General features: G+C 42.2%; 1 protein-coding gene across 2 annotated transcripts in view; it reads right to left on the reverse strand.

The window, feature by feature from the left end:
• Window positions 1–3,781: 3,781 nt before the first annotated feature.
• Window positions 3,782–25,597, reverse strand: part of mtmr11 (myotubularin related protein 11) — a 36,479-nt gene continuing 14,663 nt past the window's right edge. For both annotated transcript variants that reach the window (XM_030394463.1, XM_030394464.1), the window contains exons 3-17: window positions 22,123–22,259; window positions 21,939–22,008; window positions 20,359–20,498; window positions 19,664–19,748; window positions 16,720–16,867; window positions 16,195–16,282; window positions 15,522–15,610; window positions 14,182–14,309; window positions 13,056–13,134; window positions 12,732–12,802; window positions 10,340–10,512; window positions 10,029–10,199; window positions 9,558–9,776; window positions 8,140–8,460; window positions 3,782–6,019 (exon numbers count right to left, since the gene is read on the reverse strand). In XM_030394463.1, coding sequence (XP_030250323.1) covers window positions 5,567–6,019; window positions 8,140–8,460; window positions 9,558–9,776; window positions 10,029–10,199; window positions 10,340–10,512; window positions 12,732–12,802; window positions 13,056–13,134; window positions 14,182–14,309; window positions 15,522–15,610; window positions 16,195–16,282; window positions 16,720–16,867; window positions 19,664–19,748; window positions 20,359–20,498; window positions 21,939–22,008; window positions 22,123–22,259 — 2,372 coding nt within the window. In that variant the 3' untranslated portion in view covers window positions 3,782–5,566. The remainder of the gene's footprint in view (window positions 6,020–8,139; window positions 8,461–9,557; window positions 9,777–10,028; window positions 10,200–10,339; window positions 10,513–12,731; window positions 12,803–13,055; window positions 13,135–14,181; window positions 14,310–15,521; window positions 15,611–16,194; window positions 16,283–16,719; window positions 16,868–19,663; window positions 19,749–20,358; window positions 20,499–21,938; window positions 22,009–22,122; window positions 22,260–25,597) is intronic.

A 25,597-nucleotide genomic window follows, 5' to 3' on the forward strand; every position in this document is an offset into this window, starting at 1 on the left:
CTCGGCAGCACGCAGGTCGCTGAGGTTCGGATGTTACCATGAGAGGAACCGGCATGGACCTGCTGTGGAGGATCCTCGCAGCGCTCAGCTTCGACTGCTTCAAGGACTCGTCGTCGTCGAGGTGAGTGCTGATCTGATCTGATCGATCAGGCTGTGATTAGTAGATATTCCCCCAGAATGAACCCTCCCTGCTGCCCTGCGGGCTGCTGGGAGTTCACCTCCCTGTGGATTATCTGTGTAATCCTCCCTGCGGAGGGAAGCTTCCTGATGGAAATGAATGAAATGTGAAATGAAGTGAATCCAAGTGACATGTCGTCCTCCTCTTCACAGTTGTTATGACAACAGGTCTCTGTGAGTCAGAACCAGAACTGGTCTCAGCTCTGCAGCTCTGTCTGGGTTCATGTTACACAACTTAGGGGGGGAAAAAAATCAAATAAATCTGAAAATCCTTATAGAGTCCATCATGGATCCAGGAGGAGATCTTTACTCTATTGATTTTTCCTGAACAATCAGAGAGACTGCATGAATTCACATCACTGGTTTACACACCAGTGTGTTTTATTCAGGTGTCCGCTGCGCTTTTTAATGAAGGGGAAGGCAAAAGAGTCGCAGACACAACACTTACAGGCAGATTAATGTCAGCGGGCACTCCTCCTTCTCCTGCTCCACCAACGTTTGAAAAAAGATTGAGCAATCCCTCCGCTCCACCCTGACCTGGATCCTTCAGGTCTCGTTCTACCAGTTGTTGATTCCACGGAAGCGAATCTGCACAATCTTTTGTTGGTGATCGCAGCGTGTTCCCCGCTGCTGTTGTGGCATGTTTCTAAGGTTCGGCTCAACGTTTCCTGCTGCATTTCTGTCCCGTATAACTGACAGGAAAGCTGCAACAATCAATCGATTAATCGATAAACCGTCGGCTGTAAAGTAAAGGAGTATTTTCTAGGCAAAGAAAGTCGAATTTTTCTGTTTTCGGCTTCTTAAATGTGAATATTTTCTGGTTTCCTTCCTCTTCTATGACAGTTAACTGAATAGATTTGGGTTGCGGACAAAACAAGACATTTTAGGACTTTTTGTTGACCAAACCAATAATCCACTGATCAATAAAATAATCACACAATAATCTACAATGTAATGAATCAGCAGCAGGCCTGATTAAAGGTTTGATATATTTGGGTTTGGATCCTCAGTTGGACAGAACAGGTCCTCTGCAGACATCAGCTCAGACTTTAATGGTCATTAGTCGCCATATTCAACCAAAGAATCAACGACAGCGTGATTTCAAAGACAGACGAGACCACAAAGAAGGTGAAAACATAATCCAGAGGTGTTCCCGGTCTGTCAGCCGGGACCAGGAAGAGAAAGACATCCTGGTCTGGACTGCTTTAACGCTCAGCTCACCAGTCACGCTGTTTCCGTCTGTGTGTGCCGAGTTCACCTCATCGCTCCAGCTGTGTATTTGTTAAAGGAAAGATGCGTACCGTCGGTGCTTTTGGTCAAAGTCTTGGTAATAAGTCTGTTTCCTAAAATGTCAAACCTCAAGAGGATTGTGACCCAGATGTCCCGAGCAGCACATTTAACAAATGAATCTGTCTAATGGAGCCGCTGATTCTAAAACACTGTATTAAAACAGTCATCAGCCAGCGTCCTCCTGATTCTGTGTGTGTGTTCGGAGCCTCGACAGCTGCTTGTTCTACAGTGGACTGGGTTGAATGTTACATTCCGTTCAGTGTTTTTATTTCACTGGTAGATATTTGTACTGTGTTGACTTCAGGTTTTCTACCTGACACCTACTGAGCCTGTTTCTCATCGGGTTCTAGATATTTGCAAGTTAGTTGTTTACTAAATGATGTCATCTTCTCCTTCTGGACAACATATTCATCTTTTTGTCCAGTTTACACATTATTTCATGATATCAAAGCTCTCTGAAAGATTGTGCAGATGCATACAAAACCTGTGATGTAATTCAAAGCCATATTCCTGACTGATTGTTAAAAAGATCTAGTTTTTGTGATCAACCATTCGTTTCTTTCCTTCCCTCCTCCTCAGGTCTCCCACCAAGCAGAGCTCCAGCCAGGCCGGCAGCCTGGAGAGCAGCTCCCTGACGGGCTCCCTGTCTCTGGGCCCCGACCTGCCGCACTGCCAGTGCTGCATCACCTACGAGGCCCGCCTGAAGCGCCTCTCCTGCGGACACCTCTACTGCGACCCCTGCTGCGACCAGATCGTCAACCTGGCCTTCGAGGACATCGAGGGCCTGTCCGACTACCCCTGCCCCATGTGCAAGTCCATCCGGCAGCTCGGGGGCCTCGGCCCGTCCTCCTCCGGGTACTTCTACGGGCCCGACGGCATCCTGCAGCAGCAGCAGTGCACAGGGAAGGAGCACGGGAGTCGGTGGGGTTAAAGATCTGAAGACGGACTCTTTCCTTCAACTGTGACCCGGTCGGTTTCTAACGCACTGCCTCCGCCACGACAGCTCCGTGGTGACATGGACTACGACTACCGGCCGCCCCACTTTACTGTCTGTCTCTCTTTCGCTCTGTCGTCTGTGGTTATCAGGTGAAACGTGAGAATGCATGACACTAACATCCATCGGTTTAAAAAGGTGCCAGATTGCGTCTCGTAGATGGTTGAAAAACGTGCACGTCGTCATGAGAAACGTAGAAGAGAGGTCTCGTTGTGTCTCGGTCCATTTGATCCCAAAACTGTGGTGAAACAACGCGACGATCATATTTTTAACCGCATGCAGGTTTTCTACCAGAACACTGATGAGTTAAAACACTGAGTTTTCATTCTACTGAACATGACGCTGGAGACCAAACCAGAGCTTTACATGAGTTAACTGTGCAGTAGATATTTTTTAACATTTCCCGTCGGGCCGACTTCTTACTTGGTACATTTTCTGTGAAAGTATTTGAGCATTTTGCACATGATTCTCCGAGTGTTTTATTCTGACTGTACATATCATGCGGATCGGTTGGATTTTGCATTTTAATTCTATGGTTCAGTGCCATGCTACTTTTTAAGTGTTCCAGATCATATGTAAATATTTATTTTGTTAAAAAATAAAGTTTGTGAGCTGTGTATGAGAACGGAGTTCACTTTTTATTACATCCGCCAACGAGGTTATGTTTGCATGTTGGTTTGTCAGCAGGATTGAACAAAAACTACCGAACGCATTCACACAAAACTTGGATGGATGACGGGTGTCAGCATAGAATTACAGCCCATTACATTTTGGTACACAGAGGGTGTTTTTAAACATTTCTGTTCAAATTCAAACTCAGAATTTGTATACTTACAATATAAATGATGTAATAATACACTCAGATTTATTTTTTTTCTATAATTTTGTTTGTCATAACAGAATAAACAAGCTGTTCTGAGAGGAAAATATGGTCCCCAGAACAGTGTTTAGAACTAGAAAGGTGGCGGGGTCCGCCACAAATAAACAAAGTATAACAGTATAAAGGTCAGTTTGTTTATTCAGTTTGTTTAGGCATAAATAAAAAAAAAAATCAGTCAATGAGGATCTTTCTCTACTGATTAAAACGTCTTCCCTAAAACTACGTAGTGCACCTTTAATTTCTCAGGGAACAATGATGGATCTTGATTTAAAAAAAACCAAATGATTGGGTTAAGGTAGCTGGAATCTATGAGCAAGTATAATTTGATGCAAAGATGTTTTGTTTGACGTTGGATTTGACTGGATCGAATTAAGGGGGAAACTCACCCAAAAATGATAATTCTGTCAATGCACTCTACTGAAAGCCAAAGAACACACAGCTGAGAGTTGATGACACTTTAATTCATCAGGATCAAAACATGCGGATACAAAAAAATATGTACATCTGGCAAATTAAAGCGATGTTCGTACCAAAAACATTAAATTACACATTGATACAGACCAACAGGTGACGCGGAGGGTCTAAGCAGACTTTCCATGCAACAGGACAAAGGCGATGTCGTGATTTTCTCCCCAGGAGGAGAAGTAAATGCATTGGCATCACACCTGGAAAGCTCTGAAATTGTAGCTGATATCAACGTGCCTGGATATGAAGTGATGTGATGAATATTTACAAGAAGTTAATAATTCATAGTGCTATCAAGTGAGGTACCATTTGACATGAGAGAAGGTCGGCATCGCTCATCGACCGACGACTGTTGTCCCGCCTGGAAAAAATAAAGAAAAACATGCTTTGTCAAATACATAACGGTGCTGTTTTCACTCGTCCGTGGGAGTGACGCCAGTGCATCTACTTGACACCCACATCATGCGAACGACAACCTGTTTGGATTTAAAGGCGCAGGACCCTATAATTCCCTTTGTGCTTTAAAATACAGTCAGACACTTCCAAGTCCTTGACCCAAATGCTGGCTGCATACTAACACACCTCCAGGCAGGAAGAAAAACACCGAAAATTAAAAAGTAAACAACACTGTTTCCAACACTGGTACCTTCACAAAGGTACGGCAATCAAAAGGCAGAATTATGTTTGTGTTTTTTCAATTCCACCACAAATATGATGGAGATATTCTCAAAGTAATACTAAATGTGGTCAGAAATCACACTTTATCTACATGTCTGACATCAAAAATCGACCCATAATGGTCAGAAATACTTAAAAGAACGATATGATTATATCACTAAAGCCCTGAAATGATGTCAGTCGTGCAGGACTGTAGCCACATCCACACACATACAGGCTCTCAACTGAATATAGGCCTCTCGCTCCCGAGCATGCAGGCGAGTGGAGAGATATGAGGGCAGTACCAAAATAGCTCTCATGCCCTAAATTCCACATTTGAGTCACTGGTCACAGCGCCGGCAGTTCAAAAATGACGCTTTTCCAAAAAAAAACCCAGATAATTTCTCATACAATGCTCTACTTCTCTATCTGAAGCCGAGATACAAAACTACTAAATTAATGTGCGTCTGTGCGCGCTAGAATTACATAATAAAAACTTAAAGGGCTAGTTGTAAAAAAAAAATGTCTTCTGCAGACGCGTCGCCTGATGGTCACAGGTCGGCTGCAGTGAAGAGCTGATCCGTTCGCTGCCATGTCTCCTGTCAAAGTGTCCTTTAGAACCGCCTTATCACACCTCTACGTCCTGCCCAGACATCGTGACCCGTTCTGGATAAGAAGCTAAAAATGGAAACTACAAGCGTCATTTCCTCCTTGAAGGGTGACAAGAAATGTGTCTGCTGCACTGTAAGATACTGCAAGATGTGCTTCTGAAGCTCTGTTCAGCCCTTATTCTTTCTGTCTTTGATATATTCATCAGTGGAATATTGAACACTTTGAGTTTCTTTACAAATATACAAAACAGTTGTCACATTTTTTTAATACAGTACTGACGATAAGTAGCAGAGTCAGGAGCTGTTGCACTGATTATTTCATATTACTGCAGCTCAATGTTCACTTTTTAAATCACCTTGTAAGTCAATCAAACACAGTGAGACAGGAAACACATGTAGGGGGTCTCCTCAGTACATGATGCCAGCCTTGTTTGGTTATAGTACCCGAGCGGTCTGTGCCAGAATAGAAGGAGTTACGAAGCGGACCAGACCTCAGGAGGGTATGGACGACCCGTTGCTCTTAGGCAGCTTGGCATTATTCGGTGCAGGGTAATAGCGCTGGTCAGGGCGTGCCTCTGTAACCGAAGAGTGCCCGAACAGGAAGGTGTGCTTGTTGCCGCCGCCATTGTCTTTGTGGCCGGGCCTGAATGGCGGAGCTGACGCGGGCGGAGGTCCCCTGGAGGTCTGGTGGTTGGAGGAGGTAGGAAGGGGTGTCACTCTGGGCGTGACCGCGCTCTGAGGCCTCTGCGCCGGGAAGAGGAAGGTGCCGTTGTTGGTGTTTTGGTTCAGGTTGGTGTCGGTACGCCGCGGCTCTGCGATCTTGCTGGGCTGGTGTGGATCCGTGCCTGAGGACACCTGCGCCAGCTTGTCTTTGAGCTGCTGCACCTCCCGGGCAAGCCGCTCCACAGGGTGGGGGTGGTTCGCAGAGATGGGGTGGGAGAACGCCTGAGGACAGAAAAGCAACAGGGTCAGATTCTCTTCTACGTTTGGTGACAATGAAAAGTTAAATTAACAACAGAGAAGTCTGAAGTGTTTTCACTCAGTCAGAGCTGCAATAATTAGTCAGGTATTGGATTATCTGATTGAATCAAAATTAATTAACTTTTGTTTAGTAATAAGTTGGTTCCAGACTCTTAATTTGAAGGATTTGTTTTCTTATCATTTATGACAGAAAATTCAGATTGTTTGGATTTTGGACTAGCAACTTGAAGAAGGCCCTTTTGGAAACGATGAGCTTTTTCACAATATGTTTAGATTTCATAGATTAAGCAAAAAAAATCATGAAAATAACCTTGCATCTGACTTTATTATGACCTCAGGTTTGCTTTCATTTTCCAGTTTCTGATTTTAGGAGTTGATAAATGATTTTATTCACCTTAACTTTATCTGACAACATTTTAAAAATTCCCTCTGACACCGAGTATCTGCTCTTTTTATCGGCTGAGTTCACATTTTTTAGGTCCAGTCTCTTCTGATGCCTTGCTGACAGCAAGTCAGAAAGACTGCCTTGGGAAACTCTTTTGTAATCACAGATCTAATTTGGATTTCACCATCAAATAAACTAAACTTTATCTTCCTATCATTAGATTTAAAAAATGGTGACGAATATTGTCAGACTCATCGATAATGAAAAGGCTCATTAGAGGCGGCCCTACACTCGAATCATCATTAAAGACTTCATTAAAGTCTGGTGATTTTTAGAATGAACATATATCCTGTTTCCTGTTGATCTGGAGGTGCAGTTTAACATTGTGTGAAACACATTCTAATGTCTCTCCACTGCTGACCAGAGTTAGTGTTTTTGCAGTTTACTTGTTTCTCTGCAGCTCCCTAAAATAAAAAGGATGACTGCACCCCACCCACACAGCCCTCGACTATTCTTAACATCACCATGGGGACACTGATAGACGAGGCTGTTGCACAGACATCACAGAGGCAGCAACACGTCCACACTGAGAGCTGTCGATGAACAGCTCCACTAATCTGCACATCAAAGACACGACGTCAGAGGATGCAGCAGAGGAGACGTGATGAGGCAGAACAGGCGGATGTCTAGAGCCTTTTAGGAAGTTCCTGAACCTGATTCAATAAAACATTTGTGGAGGATGTCGCCCACTTGGGTGACCCGATGACACATCCGCACTGAGACACTCCACCCTGTGATATTCAAATTGGACGGCCAGTGATGAGTGCTGCCGATCTGATGGTCCTGTATACTAATGCATCACTTTTCTGAACATATAAGGCTACTTTTTATTACTTGAGATGTAAAATTATTTCACCTTTCACTCAAGTCTAAGTGGAAACTTTCACCCAATATTGTATTCATGAATATCAGGGTGAATGCTGATGACATCATTTACTGTAGAGGGAGCAGAAGAACACTTCACACATCTATTTCATGAGACAGGTGCGTAGGAGAAGCTTGAGTGGAAAAAAATGTCGCTAACAAACTCTCACACAGCGTCTAACTCGCAATAACACATTTATTTTGGGTCTACATGCTGATTTTCTCTGCAAGAACAAAAATCTGATTCAGTTGATCAATTAAAAAATTGTTGTCCTCACTAGCCACTGAGACACATCAACTTATAGGGTCCATGTCTTGTGACCCATTGAACCAAACCAATGTCTAATTGTTGCCCAAGATCACAGCCTTAATGTGGAGAGTTTAACCAAAGGGTGTTTTTTGTTTTGTCTTTGATTGTTTCATTCAAAGCTTTTCTAAAGGTCTGGCAAGGCCGTAAAGTAGAGAATAGTCATACAATATCTACTTGTGTAACAGAAATATGGTTTACATATTTGTTAAATCACACAGGGACCCCTCAGATTTATCTGAGGACCTTTGGGGGTCACAACCCCGAGCTTAAGAACAACTGATTTATGTAAAAGAGGGCATCTTAAAAATTCCTCCTTATCAAGTCAGTTGACCTGTGATCGAGATCATCGCACAATTCTACTACATTTTCTTAATTCATTTTGTCACCAAGAGTCTAACTCTTGAACTGATTCATTGTCATTCTTACAAAAGTATTCCAAACTGCATAGTTCCACCTTCAACGTACCTGAGCATGGAGTGCTCCGCGGAGGTAACACTCCCTCCACAGGCCCATGCAGGGCCCCATGAGGATGGGCAGTAAAGGCTCATAGGGGTCAAGTGGTCCTTGAGGTCCAGACATGGATGTGAGGCCGTGGGGGAACTCAGTGAGGGCCCAAGCTTTCAGCAGCCTCTCTAGGCCTGGCACATTCTCGGAGGACGCCGCCCTCCGGTGGCTCTTCTTGTAAACGCCCGAACTGCTGCTGCTGCGCCAGGGAAGCAGGTTAGCAGGACAGGAGAAGGTTCCCCGAGAGAGGAGGAAGACCGAGCCGGGAATGGTGTCAGCCAGCTGGGGGAGGAGAAGATACTGTCACACAAAAGGTTTTTAGGTTTCATGCAGAGTAACAGTGTTTTGTACTGAGGGTGTTAACCATATGCTATGAAGTGCAGAGATTATTGTAGGTATGTATTTTAAAATAATTACTATCCCTTCACTGATTTGCATTCCTCTTACCAGAGAAGGGCAATCAAATCAGTGAATTAATGGTCAGGTTGAACAGCATTATGTCCGACCTGTTCTCAAGGAGTTGATTTGAATTGGATGCATGTTTTTTGACAACCACATGAGGGAGCAGTGGCCTGAGACAAACACTCAGGACACTGAAAGATATCAGCTCAGTCAAGAGATGAGTCAGTTTCTCTGTAACAAAATCTGCAACAGTCTCTCGTCTTGTCTGATACCGATAACAAGCCATGAATCGAACCTGTAGATTTTACAGTTTTGATCCAGAATGAAAATCTTCGAACAATGGAATGCTTTTTTACTAGTCATGTGACGGACAATATTCTAAATCCTAAAACTGCCTCAAGCGGGCTGAAAGAAATAAGTAGTAGATTCTAGTAGAACCTTTGATTTGGACATTTTATTTCATCCCCAACACGGGGGACTTCAGAAGCTCCAGCACCGTCTGCCTCTTCTGATACTCCTCCGAGCGCTGACACACTTCACAGAACAACACTGCTCTGTCCCAGATCCCTCGCAGGGGTTTGTCACACTGCACCACTAACTTTGATGTTAACGCCAACTGAAAACATCAAACTAGTCACACACATGCACGCGGGGGTGGAGATGTTCTGAAATCTGTGTAGGTGTCGTTGGAATTTTGTGGGGGCAGATTCCTGTGTAGGCCTCCTGATAACTCCCTACAATGTAATGAGTGAGAATTGTTTGTCTGTAGAAAACAACGAGGTGCTATCCTACAATACCATCCATTCTGTCTAAGCACAAAATGGTCAGAACTAAAATGATCCTTTTTAGGTCAAAAGGTGCACAGACAGTAACATCCCAGCTGATGCTCGGTGGTGTCAGTCGTTGTTAACTTGAAGCTCCCACCCACTATAGCCACTAGAGGGTGTGCTGCACCATAAAAGAGTTGGCAGCCCTACCCTGTGTGAGTCTGGGTTGGTGTTGAGGTTGCCATTGAGCAGCGGTTGGAGCGGAGGGATCGGGGGGATGGGTTGGGTGAAGCGGTCTCGTCTGTGCTGGCTGTACTGCAGGGCCCAGTCCCACACCGGGGGCAGAGGAGGGTCAGAAGGGTCGGAGGAAGAATCCGGATGCAGCAGGTCTCTCCAGCCGTTGACTGGTGTGTAGGACTGCCCGAGGTTCTGGGTGGAGCAGGAGTTTTATATTATTTCTGTCTTTACATTTACTTCACCAATAAATAAAAAAGATCAAGATCCAAATGAGATATTGTAACGCAAACAATGTCACAGTCCAAGGCTCAACTAAAAAGATGATAGACTACGGTTACGTGATCATTACTCTAATCAATATGTTTCACAGGGAAGTCTTTTAGATCATTATTCAGCCTTGTAATCAGGCAGAAGATGCCAAAGCCCCTCTCAGGTGTCCTGTACCTGGGAGCGCTTGCATCTCTCTCGCTGGCAGTTGGCCAGGAAGCTGGAGAAGAGTGGCAGGTGGATGCTGTCGTGCAAGGCCAACAGGAAGTCGTCTGTCAGCTGGAAGCGAGAGGGATACTGGGACAGCAGCTGCCAAACACAGTCCAGGAAGAGCAGGAAGACTGGAGCCTGCAGGGACAGAGGGAAGGGAAGTAAGCTTTATTTTTGAGTTACAAGTTGCCTCGCAGGTAATATTATACAGAAACACCTCGCCATCATCTCTGTACTTGTGCACGTCTGGGCACATTTGGCGTGTCCTGCCCTCTCACCTCCTCCTTGTCATTGTCGCGGTGATAGTTGATGCGGCTGTAGAAGCGGTGGCCGGACATCACCCACTCCTTCTGCACCAGGCCCTGGAAGCCATGCTGGGTCCGACAGTGGGGGTCACACATTACCTGCACCAGGCTGGAAACCACGCAGCTCATGTCCCGGTCGTCTGCCTCTGTAATGATAAAGCAGGGAGAGCTAAATACTAGATCATACTGAAAGGCCAGAAAACTTCCTTGCTTTTACCTGCCTTTACCTATAATACATACGTGTTTGACAGTATGTGGCCAGAGTGCATATATACCGAAATAAATTTAGCTGATACTGAGGTTAAACATAGCAAAGTGTTCAAAGTCAGAGTGTTATAAATGCATTTCTAAATGTGTTTATTGATCTTGTTGGCTTTTGCATTCCTCCCGCACTGCTACAAACACTGGCATCACTGTGTCTTTGAAGATGTGGTGAGTTACTTAAGAGACTTCACTGTACTTTAATTGTGCCATGAGCTCAAATGGTTTTCAATTTCAGGGCACCACTCGGGACACACAACCCTTTAATTTACGACCACCATTTAATTCTGCTCTTATTTCTCTTCAGGCTTATTATCTGTTTGACGTAAGAGAGAGGAGACAAAGATAATATCGAAAACGGCTGACCCACAGATAAAATTTATGCTGACAAAGACGGATATCCAGCGCTAAGCACATCCAGAGATGAAGGAGAGTCTCACTGAGAGTTTTCTGGAGCTGGTGTAGTGAGTCATTTCTGCAGTGGGACATTTACTGCTGACCACGCCAGTGTCACAACTGTCGCAACACAGGCACTTAAAGCTCGACTGATATACAAACCTGTCAGCAAAATATGCGTTGTAAAGGCCGGCCACATGTTGGTCACTTACAGCTAAAGATCAAAAAAGTCGAAACACCAGCAGCAGGTAGTAAACATCCTGAGCTGTAAACAGTCTTTGTTTGAGGGATGTGATGCCGGGTCTGTCTCTGCACCACAGCAGACAGACCAGATGATTAGCAATCAACCAAAGTCTACTGTTTGTAAAATGAGTCAGAAAATCTAAGGAGTTCTGCAAAATGTTATCTTCTTAAATCAGCCTTTCATCCCTTCACAGTCTGTGCAACTTGGATGGGAAACAGAAATTCAAAGCTACTGCTTCTTGGTAGCCTAAGCATGTGAATGTCAGGAGTCAAAACAATAACACCACTAATCAGTTGGCATTAACTTGAGGAGGTGAAAGCTGAAGACCACGTGGACACAGCCAGACACTCCGAGGTCACCCTCACTGCATGTTTGGGTTTACCTCGACGCTCCAGCAGCATTCCCCGTCACCTGATCCGACTCACTGTCAGCTGGTGATCAGTTGACACCTCTACTCCACAACAAAACAGCAGTCAGAGTCGTCCGTCTTGTCACACACAGTCAAACAGAGGTGGCCTTATTGTTCATAGAAGGAAAACCCAACAACACTTGCATGGGGGCTTGTAAGTATCCCCACACCCACTGAGTGCCTCTCATCCCAGACAGCTCAAGAAAAGGAAAATCCAGCCTTTATCCGGAGATTTGGTACCAACAGCCACTGCGATGTGAGGGGATAGTCAAGCTGTATCTGTTGGTACTACTCTACTCTTCTGCTGTGTAGGGAAACAACGCAGGGCTGCAACTAAAAATATTTTTTCATTATCGATGAATCTGCTTCTTTTTGTTCAACAAACAGTCCAAAAACCCAAAGGCTCTTCATTTACCACCATAAAGGACAAAGACAGCCGGCAAATCCTTACAAACCAATGCAGAGTTTTAAACTATCAGACGGTGCAAAACATCCACGGCTGCATTAAACCCAACCATGGAGGCAGCCAGAGATGTAAAATTAATTATCCAGAAACACTTTAACAGATGCTCTAGTAATGTAAACGTTTGTTGCACACGTGTGGGTTTATGTGTACCTACCTAAATGACAGTTTTGCTGGAGTAAGTGTGCTGTTATAAGAATGCAACAAAAGTGCTGCTTGCTTTGCATTAAAACTTTAAATTTGAAGTGTACCATATGCATAAAGGTCCTAAGATCAATTTGCATCTTCTTAAAACATAGTTGAAAGTCATGTCATCAGTCACTTTAATGAGGTAGAAGTCCTTTTCCTCACACGGAGACTGTCTGACCTCTCAGCTGCGAACACAACGGTTGCAGTCTGGTGTAACCGTGTGTATAAAAGCATGTCGTATGGAGGCCCATTGACAGTGTGCATGTAGGCTCAGTGGAGTGTGCTTGTTGCTGGTATATAGCTACTTCAGGGCAAGCCCTAATGTGGGTTTAATGAGAGGGAGGCGCCTTGAATAATGAATGGATTGAATAACATGAGCCGGGGTTTAGGTCATGTGACTCACCTTGCAGTGCCACAGTCAGGTGACCGCCGCGAAGCAGGCAGGCTACCTCTGAGGCTTTCTTCAGACACGACCTGGAGAAAAGAGAGGCAGGTTGATAATATCAGATCAGATTGATGTCACTACAGGTACAAACCCAGTGATCATATTGCAAATATGTCTAAAAATGTACGTAATTCCAAGAAACACAATAAACAGAGCTGCACGTGCTAATGTATTCACTTTTTATGTTTCACGTTTCCTTGATATTTCTCTTAATACTGATTTCTTTTTTAATTTTGTTCGTTAATTAGCATCAGCTCTACAGTGGCAATTCAGAGGCGTTACCTTGTGTAGTCTAGCCAGCGGGTGCTTTCCAGGGTAGATAACCATTTGTCATCAGGCACCGACACAGATGTGGAGATATCTACAAGTCAAAACAGAGAAAAGACAGATCATATTTAGAACTTTAGTATCACTGCAAACGTGTATGAGCATTACAAGGGTTCAGTGGATCGCTGCATATCAGCTGACTTGAAGGTTAGAACCGGAAACACAGCAGAAACAACAGTGAGATGAGATATGAACTGACTTTGTTAAACATCAAGTTGTCAATATGAGGAACTAGTTTAAAGACATGTGTGATGAAAGCTTCTCTTCTTCTCTGTCTATCATGTACAGCATATTACTAAAAGCTTTAATAATAGCTGTGTCTTCCAAACAGGAGGTCTACACATATCAGACACTTCACTGCTTAAAGACCTTTTCAAGATCATTTTCAACCAGATTAAGATGGATTATCTAAATGGGACCCTTAGCGCAAAATCCACTTCATCTCAGCAGGATTAACCATTAATACAAACCACAACGTTTATTTTCATTTTCTATGTTGTTGTTGTGAAGCCTTCTGCCAGTAAACTGACCCAAAACATCTGTTTTTACAGGACAATCCTCTGAGCTGGGAAGCACTCACCCACAAAAGACAAAACAGAGAGCTGACAAATGTGTGAACCGTGATAATCTGTGACCTTTACACATTGTTGTGCAGGAGAGAGGGAGTGAGAGTTTTTGTGAGATAGGTCAGCATTTCAGTTCCAGGGCCAGTGGTTGTAGATTACCATGACTTCTGTCATCTCTCTGTTTACCCAAACCATTGAATGTGCTGTGTGTGCCTCCATGACAGGAACAACAATGAGGAGCATCTCACAAAGCTTGTTTTCAGCTGCTTTCTAAATGCCATGAAGAAAGCAGGAATTTCGTAGAAAATTCAGAACGCCTCAGCAGTCTGAATGACACGTTAACTTGACGTGACTTAAGAGAATAAATAAATAGAGCTGACGTGATCGAAGCTTATATAACCAGAGAAAGATGTGGGTGCCTCACTGTTCACATTCTCTATAAGCTTTAGCTTTTTGTGCTTGTGTCTGAATATGTGTTTGCTCAGGTGTTGTGTGCGTTCATGTCTTATCATCACCTCCCAGACAGAGGGCACGCAGGCGGCCGTGTGCCAGCTGGATGTCGGCAGGTGAGGGCAGCTCCTCGCCCAACTCCACCACCACACACAGAGAGGACTGGCAGCCAAACAGGATCATCTCCAAGTTCCTACAGAAGAGCACAGAGCTGCTGTTATCACACCGCTACACCTGCAACAAGCTTGGATTACTTTGTAATCTAGATGTCTTGTATGTTTTTTTTTAGTCATATCTTTCTGAACAGTGGATTATGTCTCAAAAGAGTTAAAAGTTTGAAGTGAAATGCTATCAAAAATATATTGGAGTAACACAGCCCTCTGTAAAGTTTCACCAGAAGTAATACGTTCAAGTGTTACTTCAATTGGGAGGGAAAAAAATCTGTAATTTTCTCATATGTATTAATCTGCAGCCACAAGCGTCTATAACAACTTGCAGTGTTTCGACTGTGAGCAGCTGCTGTTTAGTGAGGGCTATTTCAGAAGTTTGGTTTCCTTTGTTTAGAATTCTATCAAACACTCTGCGTCGTCTCAAGAATGATAGAGATAGACTGATGTTTATAAACTGATGTCCACATCCAGAAATGTAAACTGATCTAACAAACTGCAAGTAGACGTGTCCACTAGCCTATAAATAAACTCTGTGGCAAACACCAGTTTATGCTACTAACACGTTTTGTTCAGCAAGATAATCTTCACAGGTGAACGCAACTTTAATGATTTCTGAAGTGTTAATGCAATCACACACTACACTATGCACATTTTTTTTTTTATAAATTGATCATTTACAAGCTGGAAAGTTTGAATTAGAAGAGTTTGCAACTACAGTACAGTAAAGTCTGCCTGTAAAGGCACAGTGGTGGTGTGATGATGTTTAGTGTCCCAGACAACCTCTGTAGTCTCATTAGTTGCTTGTTAGCCTTTTAAAACATTTAATTTTAAAAGGGCAGCATTTACTTATGTTTTTTTGATTATTCCAACAGCAAATGAAATACAACAACATATTTTCAAATTCACATGAACGCCCCCTCAAACACGTATCTGGGTTTTAGGACTCATTCCTGCGGCACCAACTTTCCAGTTATTGCTGTTGGATATTTTATACGTCATTAGGAGGGATGTCTTTTTTTCCCCTTCATACTGAATTAGACACAGCTAATGGCAAGAAAAAGTTTCCTACAGCAGAATTAAGGCAGAACAACCAACCTATAATTAGTTTACTGTAACCCATGTTTTGCCTTGTGATAGTTACTGCTAACTCTAAAGCTTAATTATCTTAAAACACATAGCAGCACATCCACTACAATCTATTTGGAAAACATCAACACACACACACACACACACACCTGATGTCGTCTTTCTCATGGTAGATGTTGTTCTGGAAGCTCGCCATTCGCAGTAGATCACTGCCTCGGGGGTGTCGCCAACACCAGCGCTGCGGCACAAAACATAATTTTCATCCTCTCTAATAACACGTTCCACATTGTTCGGAATCCCTCAAGGCACTCATTGCGTCTGTGTTCATCTTGTAATTTGTGTCACAGGAATGATAATGAGAAGGGAAAACATGTCTAAAAAAATGACTGGAGTTGATGTAGTCATAATATACACAAGGGAAGGACCAACTTTTCTACTTTTCCAGTGCTACTTTTAAAGGTCAGCACTTCCTTAGCGAAGCATAAAAATACAAAGTCAGACTTGTAGTGTTACTTGCAAATAAGGTTCCAGTTGAGGGAGAATCTTTTGGACCTTCAGCATGTTTGTTTAAGCTATTTTACAGAAACATCTTTTTATTCCATGGCAGCATAGTAGAGTCTGAACTTGGAAAAGGTTCTCCAGAACAATCCCTCAAATAAAGCTGTAGAGAATGTGTATAAATGGAGTTCACTTTTATTTAAAAATGCCTTGAAAGAAAATGACAGAATAATGAGAATAAGGATTGAGGCTCACTTTGTTTGTTAACGCACACATTTATGAACAACGGAAATCATAATGTTTCTCAATACTGAGTGCACTCACAGGGATTCGTCCTTCATTGAAGTGGGCGAAGCTTTTCTTCAGCTCAGTGTCTAAAACCTTCTGTGGAACCACGATGAACCGAGGCAGGCTTACATGAAACAAAGAGAGTGCTCCGTTTTATTGACAGAACAGAGACAAATGGAGCGATTGCAGCAATGGAGGGTGAGAATTTTTGGTTTTCAAAATGCTATCAACTTTGACCTTTCAGCTCACAGTTCTACACTGTACACAGAGAGCTCCTTTTAGTGTCTTTCATAGGGGCCTAGCCTATTGTGAAAGACAGCACCTTTCACAGGCACTCTTGTCAAGGAATTGTGAGCAGATATATCCTCAATTATAAAAATGTCACTGATTGAATATAATCTGGCACAGACTATGATGTTTTTCTACACTATTAGTTAGGAGATAACATTGAAGAGAGGAGAGAATATTCAGGAAAACTCATGTGTCACAGGAGATCACATTTAAAAACCCGACAGACACAAAGATGTGTTGGTTACTCTTTCACCAGTGGTGTGAATTTACCTGCAGGACATCTCGAAGCGGTCGTTGACAGAGCTGACTCTCCAGCTCGTGGCCCCACACCTCTCCAGCTCCTGCTCCCAGTCTGAGACAGACTCGAACCAGTTCATGTGGGTGTCTCGGCGACGGTTGCTTAGAAACTGCTTCATTTCTGGAGGAACAAAGTGATTCAAACGTTTCATATCTTAAACATCTTGTGTCACAGTGCAAATATTGTTTTGATGCTTTTGGAGACAAGCCCAGATACAGTATATGATGATATCTTGACTTGTTAATCATATTTTATATAAATACCACATGCCCATTTTTGGTAGACAGGCTTTCAACTCTTTTCTAAAGGGGGAGATCAGGGGGTGGAAATTCAATAAAATACAACAGTGCGCCCAGGTTTTGTGAAAAGCTGCAGCAGAGGACTGATGTAACTAAGTAACTAATTAGTCCTGATAAGTTGATAAGTAGAGCAGATTAACTGTTGTTGTCTGTATGGTATCATTGTTAACTGAATACATTTGCATATATCTGGACTTGTGGAGCTTATGATAGGCATTATTCCTTATTTCTATGGGATTTTATCAACCAAACACTTGATTAATTAGGGAAATACAGATGCAATTCCGAAAAGTGTGGACGCCGTGTAAAGCACGAATAAAACAAAATGTGATCATTCACCATCTTTGTTGACATATACTCAATTAAAAGCAGTACAAAGAAAACATATTTTATGCTGTTCCTCATAAGCATCATTAACTTCTGTAATTAAATGTTTATTCTGAATTTGACACCAGTCTCCTCAAAAAGCTCAGTCGTTCTCGAGCACTTTGTGAAACACATGACTGTACAGAGGACATTACTACACGGTCTCTGGATTGTGTTTTTATCTTCATTTTTAGATGGTTAGGTTGTAATCTGCAGCCCTAACCCAGGTGAAAAATGTACTGAAACAGAATAAAAGACAAATGATAATGGCTGTCCACTGGAATATTCAGCAGGCCGCTCACTGTGAGATGCTTCTTTACAAATCCAGTCTGATCTCTTACTTACTTTTCCACTAAAATAAATTTAGGGGAGATGGAATGGGTAAAATCCAATTGCAGAACCAAGAGATCTGTCTTTATAGTGGAGTAAAAATACTGTATGTCTATCACATACACACATCACATCTGACTATCACATCTGAGGTTCTTGCTTGTCTCATCAGATCTTTCAGAAAGTCAGCTTACATTCAGCTGCACTGACCACACACTGGACACACTTGACCTCGGGAGCAGAGGTGAACTGTAGGTCATCTGGCGACTTGTTTCAGTGGGGGGGGCTTGCATTATTTATCCACCAGCTGACAAGTCATCCACAGCCTGGTCAGCTTAGCGAAGCTTTAACATAGCATAATGTATTGTACAGACAGGCTCCTATTACTGCATATGGTCGAGGTGAACGGTGAGTGGAGTTTTTGTTTTCTCAGAGCGATGTAAAGAGTATCCCATTTGCTGAAAGTGTGTAGGATTCCTTCTCTCTGAGAGCATAAATGTTACTTTTAATTACTGTAGATTCGTCTTTCTCAAATTGAGCTTTTCAATCACTGACAAAATCAGCCCTTCAAAAATGCAGTGAGCCTCGCCTTGAAACAGTTCAAGAGATTTTCTCACATCTGGCTACAAAGACGGCATTTTCATCACGTCATCATAGAGTTAAAAATGTTGCCGACCAGAGAGGAAGTGAGCTTTATATGTCATTAAGGTCTGCTCAGAAACCAGTATGTTTCCTGTTTAATATTCCCTCCAGTCTCAAGAGTTGTAACATCACGTTCTGTCCGCACAGAAGAAGAAAAGAAGAAACTAAAATAGATGAAACAATCCTCAGTCATGGGTAAATGACAAACAGTTTTGGGTACATTCTGTCCCTGGAGCTAGAGTGGGTGAAAACCAAAGTGAGAACAGATTTGATGAAGACACACGAGGAGAGGACTTTAGAAAGCACGTACAGCACATGACTTGGATATTCACGCTGCATTTCTGATTCATGAGGCCTTTTTTCTCACTTTCAGTGAGCTGTTATGTCTATGAATATTCATCACAATGAAATATGCACAGAAGAAACTGAATGACAGATCTACTGATAAATACTTCAGGCCATCAAATCATCTTAATGTCACTGACATCCAAAGGGATCCTACACATTTTCTGTTTCATACTTCAGTTCCTTTCCAGAGTCATATGTCTAGACTTCTTAGTAGATTTTTTAAACTTGGCTTCATGTTGGCTTGATTTAGTCAAAAACTCTGTGACTCTGGTTGTGGATGTGACTGTTTTTGCCCTTACATATAGCTTAAAATAGCTGCCTTCCTCAAATGTCAAACAACTTCACACCAAGTTTGCATCTAGCTTTCTTTTCCCATTCGGAATCTTTAGCTAACCAGGCTTTTCACTTGGGAATGTCAAGCCAGATCTTGGAAAAACTTGCATCCATGCATTGAGTCCACACAACTACTCAGAAATGATATATTCTACTATCAAACATTCAGAAGAGCAAGAAAAAAAAGTACAACCTGGTGTACTAGAATCATATTCCCCCTAATATACTGAATAAGTAACATCATATTATATTTCCCCCATATTTTTAAGGCTCTTTTCATAAATAAGAACAGAAAATGAGTTGAAAAGCGTATGATTCCTTCCTTATTTGGTTTAAGTCAGAATGATACAAGATACACTACACAGGACATCGTTGTCATATTTAGATGATGTGAACAGGGCCATAAATACAGGAAACACCTTTTTGACTGAACAGAATATGAGTCTACCGCATTCCAAAGTATAATTATGAAAACCAAAAAATATGTGCTATTGGCAACCCAAAACCGCTGGAGACAGACTGACAGGAGGTTTTGTTTCAGTGCCAGGGAGGGAATGGATGGTTGTGTACATGAGAGTGCATACATTTATCGACTCACCTACACTCCCAAGGGCAGCGTTCTGGAAAGATAAAACTGACCCTGGTTTAGGAGGCTGGTAGGTCTTGGCGATGGTGTACGTTATCTGAGGAGGGAAACCACAGTGAGCCCATCAACATGACAAAGGTCATCAGCTTTCAGCATCAATGCCCTGCAGAGTCAGATCATTGGTCTATGGTACAGATCATCTTCTCTATGCAGAAGTCTTTAGGCTCTGAGATGACTGATAAACAGTATGACAGTAACCAGAGCCTTGAATCTGAGCCAACACACACACACACACACACACACACACGTACACACACACACACACACACACACACACACACACACACACACACACACAGAAATATGCAGCTGCATGCAAATATTTACCAACCCTGGCGCACAAATCTCTAGGAAAAGAATTTGGTATAAAACAGGGTACACTGAAATAACACAAATTAGATGGAGTCAAAAAAAAAAAAAAAATCATAAAAGAAGGAAATAAAATAAATAAATAACAAATAACATGGAGCAAATATATAAAAGGTGATTTAAAAAGCTGGAAAATAACAGTCAGCCGTGGGAAAAGTTGGCAAATTCCTGTTTTTGGGCTGTGACGCACTTTAAGTTCAGTACTTAAGCCGGTGCCAGACCTAGTCATGCTTATGATGAGATCATCCAATCCCTAGAATCAGGAGATATACACACACCTCTAAGACTTGTGCGTCAGGAGTGAGGCGGTCAAACAAGAAGCAGATGACTCGCAGGTCCCTACAGTAAAGCACCAGCTCCTCAGGAGTGAACTTGAGCGATGAGTTTGGGGACACCAGCTTGGTTCTGTTTGGGCCCACTACAACACAGAGAGGAACAGGAGTCTAATTAAACTTGAAACAGACAAATGGGTCAAGAGGCAAAGAACCCTAGAGTGTATGTTACATACAGTATGTGAGCTCCACTGAAATTATCTCCACAACAGAGCCCTGCACATTCTAACAGACAGTATGAGCTATTCACACTTCTCATTTCACTAGTTTGATTTAATTAATGATCAGAGAAGAGCTTTGATTACATTACCTCCTTATTTGGGACATTATGGCAGTTTTAAAAGTAAAACTCTGAAGATTTTCCTGAAATCAAACAAGATTTTTTGATGCCTTTACCGTCACAATTTTTTTTCCAGCAAAGCACCAAACCAATATTCAAATTGTGTAAACAATTCTGTATTTACCAGTTTTAATTGGTAATGGTGGGCTCCACCAAACAGAGTGTCTCAGACAGAGGAGGAATAAAGTGCTGCAAACTGATGTGTTTTTTGAGCACTCGAGCACGTAAACCTATTCAAGTAGGAACCAAAACTAAAAATTAAGAACCTGAAAATGAGCATATGTCTTCTTTAAAACAGAAAGTCAAATCAAATTGGCAATTTGGTGAATTACTATTGTCTACAGAAACACCAGCTAATGACAAGACATGATGCAAGATGTAATCAAGCAAACATTTTTTTCTCATCTGTAACAGCCTTGCTGTCGGATCACTGTTGATCAGTGTTGTGGTAGGTTATTGCTACTGCCAAGCATTTCTTGTTGCTCTTATTGAAAGATTTCATCTGGTGAAATACAGGGTGGAACAGTGATCAGTAATTAAAACCGCATCTAAAAACAAGACAATTCTCATTTTAAAATGCTTTCCTCAGTGGATCATTTCTTACTCATACAGGGGAGTAACAGAACAAGAAACCACAGTGAGCTACAGGCCGCATACCTCCAACAATTATTACTGTGCACGGCTGTTGTGTGGAAAACTACTCGCACTATTTACAGCATTAAATTATTTCTGACTGACCTCTTAACTGAAACAACGAGAGTTTGTTTGGTTGCCTATAAACAGAAACACTTTTGTATTTCTGACCAAAAAGCGGTTCAATGACTGTTTACTGTGGTGTTAAACCTCACTAGCTGTTACCAAGGTAACCATGGCTGCCACAAAATCATCTTGGAATCTGAAATCTTAAAGATTACAACTTTAATCCAAACCAATTGGTGATAATAATATACACAATCAGTCAACAGTTATACCAAAATCCCCTTTGTCTAGGATCCTCGTGATTAGTGAAATATTCTAAGTACTGATTCAAAAACGTGGTGCAGTGATCAGTGTCAAGGCAAAAGGCGTAACAGCCTTTGATTACACTGGAACAGGGAGTGTCACTTTTAAGTAACGCAAGTCAATAAATCTCCGGTCATAGTTTAATTAAAATACTTTTATTGGTCATGACTCATGAGTTACTTACCAACCACAACCTTCTCTATAGATGCCAAAGCCACATCATGATCACCTAAAAGGACTGGGTCTGCATTGTCCTGCATTATGAATGTTAAAGAAAACAACACTCACATCATCACAGTACTTGCATTAATGTTCTTAATCGTTTTTTCTTGTATTTCTCATCAATACAACTGTTCGGATGGACTCACGTCAGCTTTGGGGCCGTCCTGGGGAACAAAGGCCACTCTGAAGTGGGTACAGAAGAGGGTCCCAGACAGCCAACCTCTTCCTTCCCTTGCAGTCAGCTTCTTTCTCACCATGACAGCTCTCTGAAGTACACACTCGCCTAGTGGGGACAGAGGACAGATGTCGCAGAGGTTACAGGATGGAATTCGTGGGTATTGTAGTCAAGGGGTTGTTTTGTACTTGTCTGAGTGTGTATGAGGGGGGGGATCACATAACATAACAGGAAGTATACAGAGAGAGGAACAGTAGCAAGGAAGTTCACTGAGTGTGGACTACTGGGAGTGGGTGTAACAAACACCTTTAAACAAAAAGGGCCATCCTCATGTTGTTGGTTATTTTTGCAAGTCCTCGGCTACAGAGGAGGAGCAGGAAGAACAACAAAAACATCAGCTCACAGATGAAAGTAACTCTTTCTGTTCTGGATTGCATTACACCAATTAAGTGTTAGTGTCAAATATGCACGAGTGAATCAAGACATTTTAATATAAGAGTGAAGGTTCGGACTGTATTTTTGTCTGTGCAGCTCGTTATCATAACTCTCAATATTCTTTAAAATACAGTCATTTGTTGTGGATATAAAATGAAGAAAGGCAAAAGAAATACAATTTAGGGTTTAATATATTATTGCTTAATGTAAGGCTGAAACTATTATTGACTGATTATTTTCATGTCAATTAGTCTGTTGAGTAATTCCTGGATTAACTGAGTAGTTGTTTGGTCAATAACATTTTAGTAAACAGTGAAAAATGTTCATCAGGTAGTCCCGAAGCCTGGGATGATGTCCTCGAATGTCTTGTTTGTCCATAACCCAGAGATATTTAGTTTAATGTCATCGAGGAGTAAAAAAACAAGAAAGAATTCACATTTAGGTAGCTGGAATCAGAGAATTTCGACTTTTCTGTTAGTTTCAAACTGATTAATCGTTATTAGAAATAGTTCAATAGTTGAGAACTTCATTGCATCATTGCAACGCCACTAATATAATCTACAGAAATCTACAGATAAGGATAAAGATATCTACAGAATGTTTCAATCATTTTTGATGTGTTGAAATGTGCACTCAATGTGCGCAGGACATTATAAGTTGTATCAGCTGATCCTGTTGAGACTGAGCAATGGATTCTCATCACTGGCTCAGTATAGAGGATGGTTGTAGAAGTAGCATCTGAAATGAAATTCCAGGACGAAGCTTCCAAAAACAAACCTTTTCACCCAGAAAAAATCTCTCACACACAAACACAGATGTGCATAAACAAAGGGGGAAAAAAAAGGTTTCACCAAAACACACACACACACACACACACACACACACACACACACAGTGGTGAGACAGCACATTTATAACAGTCTCCCGCAGGAATACAAACCCTTTGCCAGCTAGACTGTGGGTTTCCATGGCAACAGAGTCCAGGATAGGGTAGACGTGGAGAAAATGGCCTTTTTGTCCATGACAAGAAGAGAATCGGGCCAGGCACATTGCAAAGCGAATGTTTTCATATCCACTCAAAAGCCAAAGAAAAAAGACAGGGAAGACTGGTTCCTCGAAACTGAAAAAACATTCCGAGGAAACACAAAATTCCTTCAGTGCACATGTGGAAGAAACCAGCACGGCCCTCAATCTCACAGAAGAGCTGTTTGGGCAGGTCCCAGTCTGTGCACAATGCTTCTTCTCGCCCTTAGCTTAATGGATATTTTCAGAGCAACCAAAGCACAAACAGGAAACCGCTATTTCACACATTTAACACTTGTTTACGCCGTGAGAGACAACGGAAAAGGGGCCTGCGTTTCCAACACCATAATTTGCCGATCGCACGGGACGAGTTTAAATCTTAGGCTGTGCTTTACAGTAATGCTTAGACTCTGAATCTCTGAAGCCAGGCTTAAAAACTCTAGGCTAGACTTGACCACACATGACCTAGCTACAGAGATTTCCGACACTTAACAGAGTGAACACAAGTGAACCTTTGTTCTGAGCTGCTCTTTCAAAGGACAATCTGTGGCTTTGCATGTCTAGTTTTAATTTCTCCCCAGGGTGCAACAGAGTCGAAAACATTCCTGCAGCCTAAAGATGTGAAAAGGAAGAGGGATACAGGGAACCAGAGGCTTTCTGGGTCCATCTGCGCTCTTTTGTGAGATTTAAGGGGTTTTATGCTAGCAGGTGCTTCAGTGCAGCATGAGTCAGCTGGACAAGAGAGGGTGTTTACGAGACTGTTGTCCTTTAATCAAACAAAATGTTTTATGTTCTTCCTGGAGGGCTCCTGAAAAGGGCCTCACTAAATCAGTGTACTTTCTGGTGCTTCTCTAACCATTGTTAGCCAAGCCAGAATATCTAAAATTTACATTAACACAGTAAGTAAGGTTAATATACTTTATAAGTCTTCTGTTCGTGGCCCTCTGTGCATATGATGTTTGGGACATACAGTATTTGTTTCGGAACATGCTTTTCACTTTGGGTGTAGCCCACATTTAGCTGGATTACAGCTATTAAGAACAATAAAACAACAGCTACAAAGACGCAGAAAAACTGTTAAACATGTCATTGAAAACCTTGGTTATCTAATTTCAGGTTCTCCGAGTTCGCTGTAGATACTTCATTGCCAGTGGCGGCCTCACAGATGCCAGTTACATCAGCCTCTGACAGCATTATGGGGTGGACAGCTCGCCAAAAGAAAATGTTGGGTTGGAGCTTTGACCAACCAAAGAGCACAAGGGCCTCAAGGCAAAAAAAAAAAAGCTGAAATACAGCAGTTACTGGCATTTATCATCTATTTGAATAGTAAGGTCTCACATGCCACAACAATGTTGGAACTGGCTGTCCAACAGTTCAAATAATGCAAAACTTTCTGAGTAGAAGCGACCATTACAATTCAAACACTGAGAAAATGTTTTCAGGAAGTTCTGTTTTCTTTGCATGTCTTATATGATGCTGGGCATGAACATTGGATTGTTTTCCTTCACATTAAGTTGAAATTTAAGTTTCCCCTTTACCATCTCAGCTGCATCGGTTGATGTTGTGGTCACTGACTTTGGTACAAAGAGAGAGCGACCTAGAGGATCAGCCTGAGAAAATACAGCTGAGAGAGATCTGAACCACATGCTCTCAGCCTCCGTTTCACTTGTTTTTCCCAGCCACATTTGTTCCTCATTTTCAGCTAGGATGCATGCAGAGCAAAAGGTTTCTGCCCTCCTAAACCCGCTGGGAGGAAGACTTCAGACCACTGCATTACACTGCATTAAATCCAGGGATAGAGTTGTTGACAAACTAGGAGCCGATGAAGGTGTTTTCTGTACAAATGAGCAAGCGAGAAACATCACGATGCCTGTAGTCTTCCCTGTAATTTGGTACAGCACAAAATGTCCAGAAGACTGCTGTGAAGACAAATCCAAAACCAAAAACCATTAAACTTCATGTGACTCAACAGCCACAAATGTTGACAG

Source organism: Sparus aurata, chromosome 17 (genome assembly GCF_900880675.1).
Source record: "Sparus aurata chromosome 17, fSpaAur1.1, whole genome shotgun sequence".
Taxonomy (NCBI): Eukaryota; Metazoa; Chordata; class Actinopteri; order Spariformes; family Sparidae; genus Sparus; species Sparus aurata.